At 40.3% G+C, this 18,314-nt stretch overlaps 1 protein-coding gene across 9 annotated transcripts in view; it reads left to right on the top strand.

Moving 5' to 3' along the window:
• FAT3 (FAT atypical cadherin 3) overlaps positions 1 to 18,314 on the top strand; it is a 398,878-nt gene that overhangs the window by 326,655 nt on the left and 53,909 nt on the right. For all 9 annotated transcript variants that reach the window (XR_010996349.1, XM_068181534.1, XM_068181539.1 and 6 more), the window contains 4 exons: positions 1,485 to 1,681; positions 2,774 to 2,927; positions 3,790 to 4,023; positions 17,423 to 17,812. Coding sequence is in view for 8 of the 9 variants with exons in the window: in XM_068181534.1 (XP_068037635.1) it covers positions 1,485 to 1,681; positions 2,774 to 2,927; positions 3,790 to 4,023; positions 17,423 to 17,812 (975 nt within the window). In the remaining variant the exon portion in view is untranslated. The remainder of the gene's footprint in view (positions 1 to 1,484; positions 1,682 to 2,773; positions 2,928 to 3,789; positions 4,024 to 17,422; positions 17,813 to 18,314) is intronic.

Raw genomic sequence — 18,314 nt, 5'->3', positions numbered from 1 at the left:
GGTGGGGGTGCACAAGGAGTTAGGAGGAGACACAGCTGGGGCAGCTGATCCCAGCTGACCACAGGGATATTCCACTCTATATGGCAGCATTCTCAGCATAAAAAAGCTGTGGGAAGAAGGAGGAAGGGGAGATGTTCAGAGTTAATGGCATTTATCTTCCCAAGTAACTGTCAGGGTGACAAAGCCCTGCTTTCCTGGAGATGGCTGAACACCTGCCATGAATTCTTTTTTCTTTTGCTTATACACAGAGCTTTTTCTTTTCCTATTAAACTGTCTGTCTCAACTCATGAGTTTTCTTACTTTTACCCTTCAGATTCTCCTCCCATTCCCACTGGAGAGGAAATGAGCAAGCAGCTGTATGGGGCTTAGCTGACTAGCAAAGTAAAGTCATAACATTGGTTTAAAGGATTTTACTGTCTGGTCTGGCAGGAGGTTTGGATCACATGCACAGAAAGATGATTGAAGGTGATTTCTTCATGGACCAGGCAGGAGACTGTACTATTTCAGATAAAAGAGTAAATAACTGTTAGAAACATTAACGATTGTGCCCACCTTAATTATTGCACACTTCTGTATGTGACATGTGCTTCCCTCCCCTTCCTCTTCCCCTTCCCCTTCCCCTTCCCCTTCCCCTTCCCCTTCCTTATCCCTTCCCCTTCCCCTTCCCCTTCCCCTTCCCCTTCCCCTTCCCCTTCCCTTCCCCCTGAGGATGATGTGGACCAAAACCTTCCCTCTCCCAACCTCTTTTTGTCACCAGGGAATTTAATGATGTGGAAGAGCAACATTGCCAGATTCAGTGTCAGTGTTACGGCATGGTAAAAAACTCTTCTGCTTTATCTCCTGCACACCTTTCACCAGCTTTCACTCTTGGATACATTTGATCTATTTGTACTGTTTATCTTCCAACTGTTCCTCAAATGACCTCTTGTTAGGACTATTTAGTACTAATGTGTCTTCCTGTGTCGTGTAAACTTTTTTAAAAACTGGAATTTTAATAAGCACAAGAATGGCACAGCTGTATGATAAAGCTTTCATTAGAGGATTCCTTAATAGAGCCCACTTCCAGTCCTTGATTGCACAATCAACAGCTAATGAAATTGTCTTGGTAACAAGAGCTACGGTGTATTACATCCTCTCCTGAGACTAAGTGGAAAGACAATTGTACCAGCCCGAGAGGACTATTGATTGTTCACAGTTTGAATTTGATTACCCTTACGGAGAACTGAACGAGAGATCATCTTCAGCTCTGCTAAATGGATTTTTTTTCCACTGAAAGTTATCAGTTCACTTTCATACAGGGCATTCAGGGGGCAATAAACACAGGGAGTGTAATTTCATTACAGATTTCCTGAGTCTGCAAGTTTGGAAGCACCAAAGGCTGTGAAAGAAATGATGGCTGCTTAGTGATGTGTCTCTGTGTTTAAACCAGGTAGGAGCGCTGAAGGGACACCTCAGCTCATTGTGTGTTGCTTGTCTTATTGCAGGAGGAAATCCCAAAGGGAAGTTCGCTCTGGGACTGGTTCAGAATGAGTGGAAAGTTTATGTTAAAAGGCCTCTGGATCGGGAAGAGCAAGACATTTATTATCTGAACATCACTGCCACAGATGGCCTCTTTGTGACCCAAGCTGCCGTGGAAGTGACTGTCACTGATGTTAATGATAATAATCCAGTTTGTGAACAGGTGAGCTAACACCACCCATGGCAATTGGCCGCTGTGTTGAGAGCAATGCTTTCCCTACGGGTGTCTCTTGCTGTTTGCAAGTATTCAAAGTATTCATAGACAATGCTGATTTTCATCCTTATGGTCTTAGTTGAAGAATCTGCAGTGACCTGGGAGAGAAGCAGGATAAAACATTCCTGTGAAGCCAAGATTGAAGGATAATGGTCTCATAAAGCTTTCAAAGGAGTCTTGTATGCAGTTGCCTTAGTTGGCTTTACAACAAGTGATGCCTTCTGAGGTGGCATTGGGCAGATACTCTTCCCCTACAAAAAAGAATGAGCTCTCCGTTCACAACCCATGTGGAAATGTCATCATTCTAGTTTAACTCCAGCTTTCCTCAACTTTCCAGATACCAGACATCCAGCAGAAAAGGCAGAAAAATGTAGCCTGCTGTCCTGTTGTCGGGAATGCATGCAGTGTGGCCTGACCACAGCTTTCAGAATGCTAGCTATCTTGTATTTTGTGGAAAGGCAACCCAGGGAACTGATGTTAGTGCAATAGAAAGGTCTATGTGAAATTAAAAACATGATAAAACCCAGAGTTCCTTAATGGTATTACTCAAAGAAAATTTATAAATATATGTGTGTGTGTGTGTGTGTGTGTGTGTGTGTGTGCATGCACATACTCATGTAATTCCCATTGTTACATTATCATTCACTGTTAAATTAGTCTCATTGCAAGAACCACTCTACCGCTCTGGGGAATCACAATCTGTATTTCCCTCAAAAGTGCTGGATGAGGTGATAAAAACAATTGTTTCTGTTAGCATGCTCATCAAGATTTTCATTTTGTAGATGTCAATGGAATAAACAGAAGATACAAAATGGTATTGCATTAAGCACCTAAGATGAGCCCTATTCACAGTCATAATTTGGCATTGTTTCTGTGACACCTCAAAGCTTAACAGTGATCTGAATTTCTAGGAATGTGTTGTGTAAAGGAAAATTGTTGCCTCTATAGAAAGATGCACTACAAATGCTTTTTTAAAAAAGGTTGTTCAAAGACTGTAAAATACTGCTACTGTATAACTTACATGTCTGTTTTTGACTCTAGGTTGCATACACAGCATTGTTTCCTGAAGACATTCCACCAAACAAAGTCATTCTCAAAATCAGCGCTAAAGATGCTGACATTGGGTCCAATGGTGAAATTCGCTATTCTCTTTATGGTTCGGGGAACAATAAATTTTTCTTAGATCCAGAAAATGGTAAGAAGACAACCAAATATTTCTGAATAGCCTTAACCCCTCTGCATCTGGGTACTAGTTTCCTTAAATGGAGTTAGGTTACACGTGGCTGTCAGCCAGTTGTTCCAGTTCTGGTAGATGTGGGTGACCATTTGAACAGTGGTGGCAGGAGGGAGAAAGAGGGACATCTTTGTTGGCCAGGTTGGATGTTATAACCAGAGCAGTGGCCATCCATCCTTTTGTTTCCCTGCAGATTTCAAGTTAGATCAGAGCTTTATCATAGAACTACAGGATATTTTGGGCTGGAAGAGAACTTTTAAGGTCGTCTAGGCCAAGCCCCTTTCCATATGCAGATTCATCTTCAAATAGATCATGTTTATCAGAGACCCATCCAGTTAAGGTTTCTAGGGCTGTGCCAGTGCCAATGTTTCACCACCTTAATCATAAAAATGTCTTCCCTTATATCTAGTCTAAATCTACCCTCTTTTAATTTAAAACTATTACTCTTTGTCATATCACAGCAGGTACTGCCAAAAAGGAAATGTTTCTGTGTTAAGGAGTCTATAAATCTTGAGAGTGACAGAAAGACAGACTTGGAAAAACATGGTGGTGTTCATATGGGTACATCTGTAGGCTGCTGTTAAAGCCACCATGAATGGCTTGTCATCCCTGCGCTCATATTGGCACCTCACTTTTTTGGGTAAAGAGGAAGGGGGAGTGACACTGCTGTGAGTTTTTAATCTGTTTGTTGGAATAAGCAATGTTGGTTTTATTTTCTCTTTCCTATTCCTGTGGAACACATGGTTTTGAGACACTCAGGCTGTCTAGAATTAGTGATGTTGCTACAATAATAATGATAGCTGCTGCTTTTAAATAATTTCAGGTGAGCTGAAATCTTTGGCCCCCCTTGATCGAGAGAAAATCCCTGCATACAACTTGCTTGCCCGAGCCACTGATGGTGGTGGCAGGTTTTGCCAGTCAGAAATTAATCTTATTTTAGAAGACGTTAATGATAATCCACCAGTCTTTTCATCTGACCACTACACTGCCTGTGTTTATGAGAACACAGCCACTAAAGCTTTGTTGACAAGAGTCCAAGCAACTGATCCTGATGTTGGTAAGTGGATAACATTGCAAAAAGAAAACGTTTATGAAAATTCTGTGGGTTGGTAGAATTGCAGTGCAAATTCACTTTTCTATTGCTAAATTTCTTCATTTTCTCTTCCTTCTTCTTCATTATCCTCCCAATTTCTTTCTCTTCTTGTTCCTCACATCAAAATGCTTGTGTCTGATCTTGACATAATGATGTTACAAACAGAAAAGCATTGCAGCAGCCACAGAAGCATATAGTCTTCTCTTGATCAGCAGTAGCTCTGTTTAGGGGGAAATGATCATTTTGGGGCTAAATTGCAACTTTTTTCTTTCAGTGGTCTCACCTCTTTTCTTAAGCCATGATTTTGAATACCCATGCCTCTATTTATGCAAATAATATAGTTACATGCCAAAGGAACCTATACCTGATTAATCACAGCTTTTCTGGAGTTTTATACTGCAATAGCTCCCATTTGTTCCAGCTGATTACCTTAGCATAGAACTATTGTACACTGTGAATGTACATTATAAATGTTCTGGTTACTAAATGTTCTGGTTGCTTAACTGCACACTCTTTGAAAGTGTAATAGTTTATTATATGAGGACCTTAGCCTTGAAATGTGGGCTCAATTATACATATTTAAAGGGGAGTCATTTTGCATAATACAGTGGTAAAACCTACTGAATACTAGAAAAATTCTTAGGTCATTCACTTGGGTTTAAATAACTTAGTTAGTTGGGTTTTTTTTATTCCTGTGTTTTGGAGGTGTTTTGTAAAACCTATGGCCTGAGTAGTTTCATGTAAAAAGCAGATCTTTCATTCAGTGAAAAAAAATTGCTGAGTGTAGAGTGCATGCTGGAAATTTCAGTTATTTGCAAAGCTGATAGTTTAGATATACAGGAATTCATAAAGGAGCAGCAAACATTCATTAATATATCTATGAAGACCTGCATTATATGCCATGGTTGAAAACTTGCAATTAAAATCATGATACTGTCCTGCAGTGAAGAGCCAATTACTGGTGGTAAACTACTGAACCATCTGAAGAGACAGTGTTGTTATTTTCCACTGTTGTATTAATTGCCATTTTTCTTGTAGGTGGGATGACATTCAAGGAGAGAGGGGACACATTTAGAATAAAAAGTTGTCAAGAAAAGTTCTTGCTAGCACCAACTTTACATAATAAGATGGTTAACAATGAAAACAAACCCCACAAACCAGGAGCTAGTTGCTGTACCTTCCTTCTGAAACTAGAGAAGTTAAAGGGAGGGATGGATATGATGAATGAGAGGGGGCTGTGTACTTCATTAATGCTTAGACCTGATAATCAAACCATACTGTGTATCATAAGCAAATGACTAAAGTCCCTAAAACTGTATTTTGTTCTAAATACTGTTCCATTAGTCCCTACTAAAATCACTGATTCCCTATTGCTAGATAATGAAATGAGTTCAGGTAGTGTAATGTTCCCATGAGAGAAAAAATATATTATTGATATTCCTGATGGGCTGCGATATTCCTCTATGGCTTTTTGAAGTGTTATCCTGAAAACATCAGTGGAGGCAGTAATCATCGTACAAATAAATTTTTAACATTCAGGAAACATCTTATGATCAGCCTTAGAATTTGCCTGTTCTGCTTTGGGCTTCAAGGGCCATGTACTCTAAGAGCAGGAGCATGAATATTGAAGCCATTGAGAGAAGTCCCTTTGCGGTCCACAACTAAACACAATTTAACAGAATCCTGAGAATACTGTGTTCAGACACTGTTGGATAATTAAGGCAATTTCCAGTTAAGAGAAAAATAGGGTTATATCTGCCTTGTGCCTTTGATATCTGTTGAAGTTCCTGATCTCATAATATCCTGTGAAATTAAAGGGCTGGACTATAAATTGTTGTTTAATATATTTATAATTTAAATACATACTTAGAAACTAGCTGTACCAGCTGGATACACTGAGGGAAAATCTTGTGATACTTCTTCACAGTATTCAACAGAAGAAAACAGTTTTAACTGTTTAGTAGCACACAAGTTAATTTTCCATAACCTCTACATAAAGCTGGGGATCTTAAATTACATGATCTCCTAAAGGAGAGAGAATATACATAAGTCTATTTGTTAGGATAATTTAGTGGTTTTAATTGAAAACAATTATTTCTCATATACTGCTGTGATTGGAAAGTTTTAGTATTTCCATAGTATGGTATTTGAGACTTATTCACCACCAGCAGGTTTGGAAATGTTCAAACTGAGGAGTGGAAGTGAAATGCTGGTTCTACGTTTTTCCGAGAGGTTCACAGTAAACAGTGAATTTTTCACCTCCCATTGTCTCCAAAGCAAAGTGCCAAATTACTCCATTTCATTCAAATTAAGGCACTAGAAGAGCTGGAATGAATGCAGAGGTGTAATTACATGAGCAAACCCATCAAACAACTGCAATATCAGCCTGTTTCAAAGGAATTTGGGTCATGCTAGGGCAGTGACTCTGAGGAAACCTGCATGGGACTTTATCAATGTTTTAGCATCATACTCTCCACAAACTTCAGAATTAACGTGGAGCCCAAAGCTGAGGTGCAGGCACATACTCAGTTCCAGTGCTGCTCATGTTTTCTGCATGCACATGTGGCCTCGCTCACACAGTACAAAAATGAATGGCAACATCATCCAAGCTCAGCAGTGCTTTAAGCGATGGTTAAATCCTGCCTCACTTGCAGATGCTGTGATTTATGAATGACCTCCATGCTCAGGCCTGTTTTCATGATGATTAATGGTGTAGTCTACCAAAGGCAGGAGCACTTACTGTACTAAAAATGAACAGTGCATTATCCATCCATCTGCAGTCTTCTTCATCACCACTGGAGCATCAGCCATCCAGATCTGTAGTCAGTTTAGTGATTTCACTGACCAATTGATTTTTTTCTGGGTTTATCATGAATATGAGATTCTAATTTGGCTCACAATGGGAATATCCTTGTCAGGCATCTCTGTCCTGCCTGCCATTGCTGCCTTCCAGCCTCTCTCTCCATTAGTCGATGTTTAAAGCTGTGGCAGATCATCCTGTTCCCTGCACATCCAGCCAGTACAGATGGACTGGGCCATCTTCGAGCCAGCACCTTGTATTGCATGCAGCCAACGTGCAGGAAAACACGGGCATGTAGGTAAAAATTTGGCAGGAGCAGCCTTTATTTGATTGGAGAGTTAATGCAGTGTGCAGACTGCCCTGCTCTGTGCTCAGCTGCCCCTCAACCTCACAGCCCTTCCCCAGCCCAGGGCCCGTGCCAGTGCATCACACAGGAGATGTGGTAACGGGCATGCTGCTAGGAGCCGTCTGGTATCCGTGTTTTGGTTTGGGAAGGCAAGTCTAGGAGCTTCTCAGAGTCACTGATGAGACTGATCTGCTTCTTCCTTGAATAGCAGGCATCTTGTCCAACCATCCTGCGCAAGCAGGGCCATCTAGAGCAGGTTATCTAGGACTCAGTCCAGATGGCTTTTGGCTGCCTCTAATGGCAGAGAGTGCTGTCCTCCAAGGATTGACTGCTATGCAGCATGAGTACATCAGAGGTCCTCTGGGAATAACCAGAGACCTGCATTGTGGATACAGACAAAAGTGTAACATCCTCACCATGATCTGTTATACACGAAAAAAAAAGTATTATTTCAGGAAATACCCCATAACTTTTAGAAGATTTAATAGCATTGAGTAATGCAACCTGGAAAAAAAATAAGCAGTGTGCTACCTTATTCAAAGCATTTTCTCACTTTTGTGCCCAGAGTTTTGGACATGTCCCAGCTTCTGCAGGGCCTTGTAACCTCATGAGCAGAATGGTCTAAGGTTTATTGAGCTGTTCTGAAAAAAACCCATCCAGCTAGTTTTGGGGTCAGTAGATTTGAATGATGAGCCTTGATTTCTGTTCTTTGTTCCTAGTATTTGAAGCTTTGGTACTTAAGTGGATCTGAGAGAAAATATGGGTGTTGAAAGCCTAATTCAGGAAGCCAGAATATGATTTGAGACCCTCCCACAGATATGTTTATACATTAAGATTATATGGGTTAATTGTGTTGAATTTGATTCTGCTCTTTAAGCATTTTTATAGAGTTAAATAATATTTGGACCAGGATTTATGAGAAGGATTCTGTTGTCAGCTGATTAGTGCATTTGTGTTTAATCTGGAGAGTTTAAATCAATCAAGTCTCTAATCAGTCTGATTCTTGGTGTGGGGAACTAATTATTCACCTTTTCACACAAAGTGGAAGAGATGCAGCAGAAGAGACTCAGCCCTTCTGAGGGAAGTCATTTGACCTTCTCAATAGAAGACATCTTCTTCCTAAACCCAAACTACTCCAATAAAAATTGATAGGGAAACTGGTAAACTGGGGGAAGGACTGCCATTTTCTTTCAGGTTCTGATAGAAAATTTTATATTGGATTCCAAAGAAATCTGTATCAAAAAATTATAATTTTCCTGCAAGGTTTGACCTCATTAATTTTGATGTTTTAATCAAGACTTGCTGTGCCAAAGAAAGCCCAAACCCTTACCATGTGTGCCCACAAGGCACCTGCACAGGAAATGTTACATTTCTTTACTAGGGAAGAATGCTAATATGACTTCTTCAGGTTTCAGCCAGTCCAGTTTAGTGTGTAGGATCAGGATGCTGGTGAGCCCAGCATGGAAAAAAAACCACTCAGGCTGTTCAGTGGGTCACCACTTTCAAGAATACACACATGGAACTAGAGTACAGACTTCAGCCTCATCAATGGTGGGCTTTGCTCTTGAAGAAATGAGGGCAGCTGAGTGTGTTGCAGTCATAGCTACCTAAGAGCTGAGCTTAGGGAAGTGTAAAGTGTTGCCAGGTTAGATTGCAGGGGGGTCAGAGAGAAGTGTAAGAAAGTCACAGCTTGATTGGAGAGCAGCTCCTGAATTGGTGTAATGGTGAGTGACAAAATAATAGAAATGCTGAAGTAGGTACTGATTTTGGCATTTTCTGGCAAAACCAGTACACAGCAAACCTTTGCTTTCTGTGTTTATTAATGTTAGTCATGTCCCTTAAAATGGACCTAGAAACTTCTGGAGCATTCAGGGTCTGAAAAAGATGAAGGCAGGGATCGAAACATGAATAAAAAGAATAACAGAGATAATAGGACAGAAGATGTACTAAAACTAAACAGCTAATAGGTAGTTAACTTTGTCAGCGAGGCCAGCTAGATGGCATTTCTGGGTATTGTCTGAGTTTTTATAAAATAAATATTACAAGATACTTTACAGAGGATGAATCATTCTCTTTAAAATATACATGGTGCTTCCTATATTTTCACCCACATCGTTGCCTCACAGACTTTTAAAATAGTACCTGGGTTAGGGCTCTAATGCAGGATATGAAAGAGACATGAATCATTAATTCCTTTTACTCTAGCAATCCAAAACAGTGCTGCATAAGTAAGAGGTGTAGCTGAAGTAGGGAGGCCTGTCCACTGTCACTGAAGCTGTTTTCAGAAAGAATTCAGGAATCAGCCATGGAAGAAAAAAACAAGAAACCAATCAACCAAAAGACAAAACAGAGCAAACAAACAGCCTAAAAAAACCAAAGCAAAACAAAAAAAGAAAAAACAACTAACCAAAAAAAAGCCCACCACAGAACACAAAACAAAAGGCATGAGTGAGCATTGCTCTCTAGCCTGGTGGGTGATTTGGTTCTTGGCTCTGTTCCTCAAAGCTTATTCAATGAACAGTAGTAGTCCATGATGACATATCCTTGTACTCTTCCTTCTTCCTGGAAAGGTGTCTTTACCATTAGACTTCTGTCCCAGTCTTCCAGAGAAGGAGAGTGGAAGGGCTATGTCCCGTATTCCCCAGTTGTCTGGCCAGTCCTACTTGCAAGTCCAAATTCACTCAGTGAGCTGTTCAGGAGAAAACCTAGGTTTTGCCTTCCTAGTAAAGGCAAAAACACTAATAGGAATGCAGAGATAAAGCACACTGGACCCCGGAAAAATTGCCAAATAAAAAAATAATAGTCAGGCTCTTCGGAGTTTAGACTTCACTTATTGTTAGGAGGTAAATAAACAAGGTATTCGGGGATTTTGAAAACCTTTATCAAAACATTCACGACCCTGTTGAATCCCTCAGAGGGCCATATTTTTAAAGCTTCAAGGGTAGTCAGGGGAATGCAATAACCCTCCTTGCATTAAAATAATGAGATGTGTGTATCAAGATGACTAAAAGCTAGTCTTTATTCAGGAACTGGAAGTCATCAAACCAATCTCATTTCCTTCTGCAACATGTGAGGAGGCCATATTGAAATAAGTATTATGGGTGTTTTGGCTTAGGTTTAGTGAATTTTATGGCATTGCACTGCACCATGTTTTTATGGGTAAGCCAGGGAAACATGGTCTGCACCAAACTGCTATCAGGGGAGTTTGTAGTAACCATTATACTGAGGGGTAAGTTAAGAAAGGTACTGGGTGCAGTATTTTGATTCCTGAATATATAAATAGGCATAAGAACTGTATTGCTAAATGTCAGCAAGCGGAGTGGTGCTGCAAGTTACCTTGGGTAGTGTCAAAGCTGCAGTTGTGGTATTTAACAGTTGGAAAAGTGGTATGGAAAAACCCAGTGCAAGTCATCAAGATAAATGTGATGTCTCATGTTTAGGCAAGAAAGCCAAGTGCACTGGTGTTGTCTGGGTGGGGACAGCTTGGGCAGCAGAACTGCAGAGGTGCAGCTGTATTACTGTGACCCACAGGTTGAAGGTATTTACACTTTCATACTGTGTGAAAAGGCAAATATTTTAATGAGATGGGTAAACCAGAGTAATACTGGAAAAAATAAGTCGTTCTTTCTATTTATTTGGTGTTGTCAAATCCTGACCTGAAAGGCTGGGTTGTTTTGGGTGCAGCACTTCCAAGAAGATGTGGGCTACATTTTCCAGGAACAGGTAGGAGATTGACAAAAGAGATCAAAAGTCTGGAGGAAAAGTCAGGAAATATCGAAACAGTTGAGAGGGTCTGCCAGGGAAAAAAGAGTTGAAATGATAAAATATAACAGTCTTCAGCTATCAGATAAGTAGCTCTAAGAGTAGCTCTAAGGAAGGAAGTTGACCCTTCCTTTTTTTTTTTTCCTTGTCTTTTATTTATTTTTTTCAATCTCAGCAAAAAGTCAGAACAAGATTTTTATTTGTAAGAAAAGTGAGGCACTGGGGTATCCAGGGAGGTTGTGCAAGCTCCTGATCAAAGGATAGGCCTCTGTTTGGGGATAAATTGCATCCATCTTGTCTTTGTGCAGAGATGAATTAGATGACCTCTCAAGATTCCAGCTCTCTTCACACTTCCTCATTTCCAGTAGTTTCTTTAATTTTTGAGATTTCCAAGATATTGTTAACAACATAGAGGTAAAGAAGTAGACAAAGGAGAATTGTATCTCTTGGATTATATTGAGTGAATAAACCCTGTCTTTAAACTGTATCACTTAAACATATATGTATATGAACAGTCTTTCTCTGTGTATATACACAAATATATAAAATATAATATACAAACTGTTTGATCACATGTCTGGTGAAGAGATGCTGAGGGAGCTGGGGTACTTTAGCCTGGAGAAAAGGAGACTGAGAGGAGACCTTCTTGGTCTTAATAACTACCTAAAAGGAGCTTGTAGTGAGGAGGTGGTTGGTCTCATCTCCCAGGTAGCAAATGAAGGGACGAGAGGAAATGGCCTCAAGTTGTGCCAGGAAAGGTTTAGATAGGGTATTAGGAAAAATTTCTTCACAGGCATTGGAATAGGCTATCCAGGGTGGAATTACTACCCCTGAAAATGTTTAAAATGTGCTTGGATGTGCTGCTTGAGGACGTGGTTTGGAGCTGGGTTAACAGTTGGATCTTTTTCTATCTTAATGACTCTTCATGCTTATAAATGTATATGTTTTTTTTTATCTCTCTCTGTGTGTGCATTCCACTGCTTCCAGTTATGTTTCCTTATGTTGCCAGCTGCAATATGTAATTCTAAATCAGGTATCTCCAAAATCCCGACTTCAGAAAAATTGACTCAGGATCACTGAAAAAAACAAGTATATACATCAAGTGATGTAAACCAGTACCCAGGAATATGAAAATCCTTAGTAAGAAAGAGATGGAGGGTGAGTCAACTATCCAGATCTTGACTTCCCACCAAAAAAGACAGCTCCTGTCCCAGCTGAAATAGAAAGCAGGGGTTTAGACACCCATGGATGGTCCCATACTGCTAACAGTTTATACCTCCCATTTCTTCAGTTTATACTGAAGTATTTCCCTTCAGTAAGGGGCTGATTATCTTGAGGTGTGCCCTGCCCTCATTCCTTGGTACCCTGACTCCATTGGAGCAGTGGTGTGAATAAAGGCCTTTGGGGTAAGGGCTATTTTTTTCCTTCAGAAAAGGGAAAAACAGTGAAGTCTGTCTTAGCAGTGATGTTATAGATTGAACTCGGCCGGGTTTTCTGCTTAAGCTGTAAAAATCACTTGAAATATTTTCCCTATGGGGCTATATATTCTTCTACAGTTCAACAAGGTACTTCAGGCAAGGTTTCTCTTTCATCTCAAAATGATGGAGTAGAGTACTATAAAATCTAGTTTAGAATTCATCTTTTGTCTTGTTTGTTGTTAATGAAGTTGTGGACTTCTATCCATAAGTAATGGGCCTCGTGGTTAACATTTGGGTAGTTGGGAAAGGTCATAGGTACACACCAGTGTTAATCATCACATCATAAAAGAGGTAAGAGGAAGCACAATAATCAGATAGCTTGCTTTGTATGTCTGCAAACCACTGCTAAACTGAAAAATATTTTTTTTTGCTTGCTTTCTGGTCTGCATCTTGTTTGCTTGTTTTTAATACTTGCCATTACATTTATTTTCATAGGTTTTCAAAATGAAAAAGAGTAGATGACAAAAGTTAATGTCATTTTTCAGACATAAACTAAAATGAGTAGTCTAGCTGAATTTGGGGAAATAAATAATGAGTTTAGGGTGACAGATGAAACCTGAAAGGAGAAACACTATGAGTGGCATTTAATATGTGTAACTTTTACTTTATGTGTGATGCATAAAGGTATTGCCCACTGCAGAAACTTACTGTCATATGGGGATTGTGCCTGTTGGGTTAATTCTCAGCCTTTTAATTGGTGTCAATCTGGATCAAAATGTGTGGTAACTCCACCTTTTTTAGTTGAGTTGCACCTCAAATTCTGTGTTAAGTTCTGGGCCCCTCACTACAAGAAAGACATTGAAGGGCTGGAGCTTGTCTAGAGAAGGGCAACAGAGCTGGGGAAGGGTCTGGAGCACAATTCCTGTGAGGAGCAGCTGGGGGAGCTGGGACTGTTTAGTCTGGAGAAAGGGAGGCTCAGGGGGGACCTTCTCTCTCTCTTCAGCAACTTAAAAGAAGGTTGTAGTGAGTTGAGGGTCAGGCTCTTTTCCCAAGTAACAAGCAGTAGGACAATAGGAAATGGCAGCAAGTTAAGCCACAGGAGGTTCAGACTGGAGGAAAGGAAAATTTTCTTCTCTGAAAGCATTGTCAAGCACTGGAACAGGCTGCCCAAGGAAGTAGTTGAGTTACAACCTTGGGAAGTATTTAAAGATGTGTAGATGTGACACTCAGGGACGTGGTGGAGTGGTGGCCTCGCAGTGACAGTGCTGGACTAATCAATGATCTCAAAGGTCATTTCCAGCCTGAATGACTCTGTGATTCTGTGCTTTATACAAGGAGGATATTGATAGTGCTGAATTATGAAGCAAAGTTATTATATATTCCTGATGCTATTTAGAGTAGTAATGACATAGAAGTTGTCATGATGTGACATTCAGTGTGTGCCCCTTTGTTTCAGTACAGAAGAAACCAAGAATAAAAGCCTATTAGAAGAATGGCATTTGAGGTACTAGGCAGGTATATGTTTTACAAGCTCTTCACACCAGAGATTTGGCAAAGGGCAATATTCTATCATATGCTAATACAAATCTAAATAGAAAATGTGCTACCTTATTCCTTTATTTAAAAAGAAATGTGCTGCAATTTTCTTATTGTAACAGTGATTCCTGCAAAGGCTTTCCATGTTCAAATAGCTCATGTTCATGATTGGCACCTTAGAAATCCGAGAAGTCTGAGTGAGTGAGTTGACACAAAGCAGTTTGCAAACATTAACCCACCAACAGCTGTAGGCAAGCAGTGTAGGAGGATTGCTCTCTTTACCAGTGCAAGAACCATGGCGTTGAAGCAGTTGTTTCCTTTCCACAGAAGGCAACTCCTTTATAGTCATAGCAGAATCTACCGTCACCTCCGTCGCAGGGATGCCATTGACACACATTGGAGGACACTTATCTCTCAGGATAGGGTAGACCCTGGACTAAAGCATTTTGATTTCAGTAGAAAAAGCTTCCTACTTCACCTTTACTTCATGCCCATTTCTCTCCCATCCTTGGGTCAGAAAGCTCGGTAGAAACAGCTGTTGATGTAACACACCACTTTCTTCAAAGTGCTGCTTCTGCCACACTTTTTCACTGATTCTACTGCTAAGAAGCATGTATTAAATTCTACCCCTCAAAACATTCTGTGAGAGGGTCAGCACACAGCTAAGATCTCCCTCTGTATGTCTCCTTTTTTCCCTCCTTTTGGCGTTTGGGCCAAAAGCCACCAAGGGTTGGTATCTGAGACCCATTCAGGTCTTCTGACCTAATCTTCTGTCTCTCCTTGCATAAAATGGCACTTTCACGTGTAAGAGCTTTTCTTTCATAACCCATTGGAAAAATAAGACTGTTCTCTTCATCATACCAGACTGGTACAAAATAACCTATGTCTCTGGAGCTTCTGTGTTCCCCTCTCATTCTCCAGGAAGGAAAAATAAAAGAAGTTACCTACAAAATTTTACTTTCTTTATTTTTGCCTAAAAATCCCATATATTAGAGTGAGCAACCAGAACACCATAATCTATATTTTATCTGTCTCCATTGTACGAATGCCATTAATCACTTACAAAAAAAAAAAAAATTAATATTTTGTTAATTCATGGACATCACTTTTAGGAATTAGAATGCAATTCCAATTCCTAGAAGAAGAGGGGCTGAATTATATGTCAGATTGCCCTTACTAGTGTTACTACCTCCTGTACGTAACTCGCCCTCCGTGGTGTCGCATGCACCAAATTCTCTCTCCCCATTCCCCATTGAAAGATACTCTTGATGAAGTTTTGTGGTGTTCCAAGGCACAAGGCATCCATCACCTTTCTAGCTGTTTGTGCCCTCAAGGACTGTGGTATATGAATCTTCTGTCTTGTGCCCAGGTGTGCTCTAGTGAGTATCAGAAAGGGAGTTTGTGCCAGAGAAAAGAGCAAACCAGACTAAGGCTGTCCTGCAGTTACAGATGTGTAAGAAAGTGTGTGTTAGGGTCCCTACCTCAGAGGAGTGTTTGATATCAACTGTGTAGTAACTGGCAGGCACCAGGAGTGGCTGGTGCAGAATACTAAATAGTTTTATATTTAAAACTCATGTGTAGGTTGGGTGTTCAGTGGCATGCTCTGAATCAAGGGGGGAAATATTCCCATTTTCCAGCATCCCTCAGGATCAGCTGTTATTATTAACTCATTAATTGTTATAGTCAGGTCTGTTCTTTTTTCGTAAGTGGAAGTTCATGGAGGATGTCTAGCTGAAGGAGATCCTCCCCTGCTGGAAACATAGATACTTCCAACCATTCAGACTCTGAACATCTTCCACTTTCTAGAGGGTTTTACTACTTTTTAATGTTTGTCAGTTTGGTTGACTGTCAGCTGGCAGAGTATTTGGATGAATATATCAAGAGACTAAGGAAAGGGGTGAGTGTGCTCTCCAGCAGCTGTAGGGTATTCAAAGCCTACATGTTTTAACATGAAGGAATTTCCTGTGAGTTCATGGGCTTATCTTAGTTCCTCCTCTGAAGGACAGGAGTCACTTCCTTGATTGCTTTGCTGTTTTGCTGAAGGTGGGACATTTTATTTTTCACATTTGTGATACCATGGTGAGTAGAGAGGCTTTGCTGTGATTAAAAACCCAAAACAAAACATCCAAAATCCTAACAGCCTGTTTCACTGCAATATCACCATTTAATTTGTTCCGTATTTTGAAGACATTGAGCTTTTTAAATATACTCTGGTATCTCAAGCACTGCATAAAAACTTAATTCTCTGAAGAGCCAAATAGTAATTCCTAATGCCCTTCAAGTAGGGTCTGGGACTTTGTAGTTGCTCTAGCTTTTATGTGCGTATGATTGAACAAAGAGTCTCCCAGCTCCCCCTTGTGTGGATGCTCAACTCCTGCTACATCAAGCAGAAAACAACTGTGATTTGTGCTGCTTTTGATCAGACATTTTTATAATGCTTTGCTGCTGGAAAGCAGAATAATACTGTCACAAATTTTAAATTAACAAAATATGCCTAGAAGGGATTGGTAGCTCTTGTTCATCTGATTAATGTCAGGCTTGTAAAGTCTGTTCTCCCACAAAAACAGCAGCAAATGCTCAAGTGAGAGATGTTAGAGACTCTCCATTTTAGTGGATCTTCATGTTTTAGTTATAATCTCTTACTGAAGCACCCAGGACGAAATCACAAAATCAACTAGCATCAAGGGAATTGAATTAGCTTATATCTGTGTTCACTTTTAATTAGATTTGAGATGGCTATCCCACTGTAGTGCAGAAACCAAGTCAGTACCATCCCCTTAGGCCTTATTACTGACAACAACCTTTGCACAGATCTGCATATTCAGCAGCTGGGTGGATAGGTGCTTTGTATTGGGAAATATGGGCAGGATTTTAAAATGCAGGATATCTTTTTTACAACTCAATTTTTGCTCTTAGGCTGGGGAACAGAGGGACTTTCCTTTTCAAAATGTTCATATTCTGGCAGGAGTTTTTTGATGCAGCTTTTGTTTAACAGGTACCATCTTATGATAATATTTTTCTGCTCAACAGTGGAATCAAGGCAACACTGGTAGCAAGTACATTCTGTGCCACCTGATGTATTTCTACGGGTTTATTTTCCCCTTATGTACATTTCTATTCCTTCAAGATGTGCTCTGAGACATTTCCAATTTCAGCATTCTGCTTGTCTCATCTAATTCAATTATAAGCTGTTCTGGGCAAGGACCATATCTGGATTCTGCCTTCAAGTTTCAATATACAGCAGTTTTGCAAAGCAATCTTTAAAAAAAGTATCATGATGAGGGAAGGAACTTAACTTATCTGCAGGGATTTGTCATGTGAGAAGAGCATGTCCTGACCTCCCAACTTTCAACAATATTGTACCCACAGGCACTCCTCCCTCTACCCCCACTGGAAATGCTCAGTGTGATAGCAGATTTTTCTTAGGGTTTCCATTAGTTGGGGAGAGGTTTTTATTCTCTTTATTTCTCCTTTTCATTTTCCTATTTGCTTCTCTTTCAGGTGTGAACAGAAAAGTCACCTATTCCCTGTCAGACTCTGCAGATGGTTACTTCTCAGTTGACCGGTCATCAGGAATCATTATTTTGGAGCATCCACTTGATAGAGAGCTTCAGTCCTCCTATAACATCACTGTAAAGGCCTCAGATCAAAGCATTGTGCTGACCTTATCCTCATTTGCCACCGTTACCATTACAGTGCTAGACATTAATGACAATCCTCCCGTGTTCGAAAGAAGAGATTATCTTGTTACAGTACCTGAAGACACCTCACCTGGAACTGAGGTCCTTTCTGTTTTTGCTACAAGCCAAGACATTGGTACAAATGCTGAGATTGCCTATCTCATCAGATCAGGGAATGAGAAAGGGAAGTTCAAGATTAACTCAAAAACAGGTTTGTAAAGTGGCTCTTACTTGCAATGCTAAATTAAAGGATCAGAAAAACATGAATGCTTTGGGGAAGGCTCTTGGACCAAAAGATTTCCAAGGCCAGAGACTCATAGCTTGTCATTGTGTAATTACCTGCACAGTTAAAAAGCAATTTTAGGTCGGAGAGTGATGTCAATTACGGTCACACGTGGCTGCCCAGCTCAAGTGGAGAATACTTTTCTTCATTAGTAAGTCTGTCGAAGCCAATATAGATGTGACAACCTATTAGCCAAACTGTGCAAAACACTTCTGAACACTTGCAATGTTCACTTGCTTACCAGCTGAGTGTCTCAACTGTCTGCCCCCTAGAAAGCCTCAATCAGTGTTACCTGGACCTGTTAGGACCAATTCAGTCCTAATACGTGATTGCCATTTATGTAGCTATATGCTGCTTTCCTGACTTAGGTTGTTCTGATTTGTCTTTTTGACTTCAGCCATGGCTTGGGTTGAGGTCGTTTTGGTTACAC

Source organism: Anomalospiza imberbis, chromosome 2 (genome assembly GCF_031753505.1).
Source record: "Anomalospiza imberbis isolate Cuckoo-Finch-1a 21T00152 chromosome 2, ASM3175350v1, whole genome shotgun sequence".
Classification (NCBI taxonomy): Eukaryota; Metazoa; Chordata; class Aves; order Passeriformes; family Viduidae; genus Anomalospiza; species Anomalospiza imberbis.
Note: the sequence above shows the minus strand (reverse complement) of the source record. Positions and strands in the feature narration are given on the sequence as shown.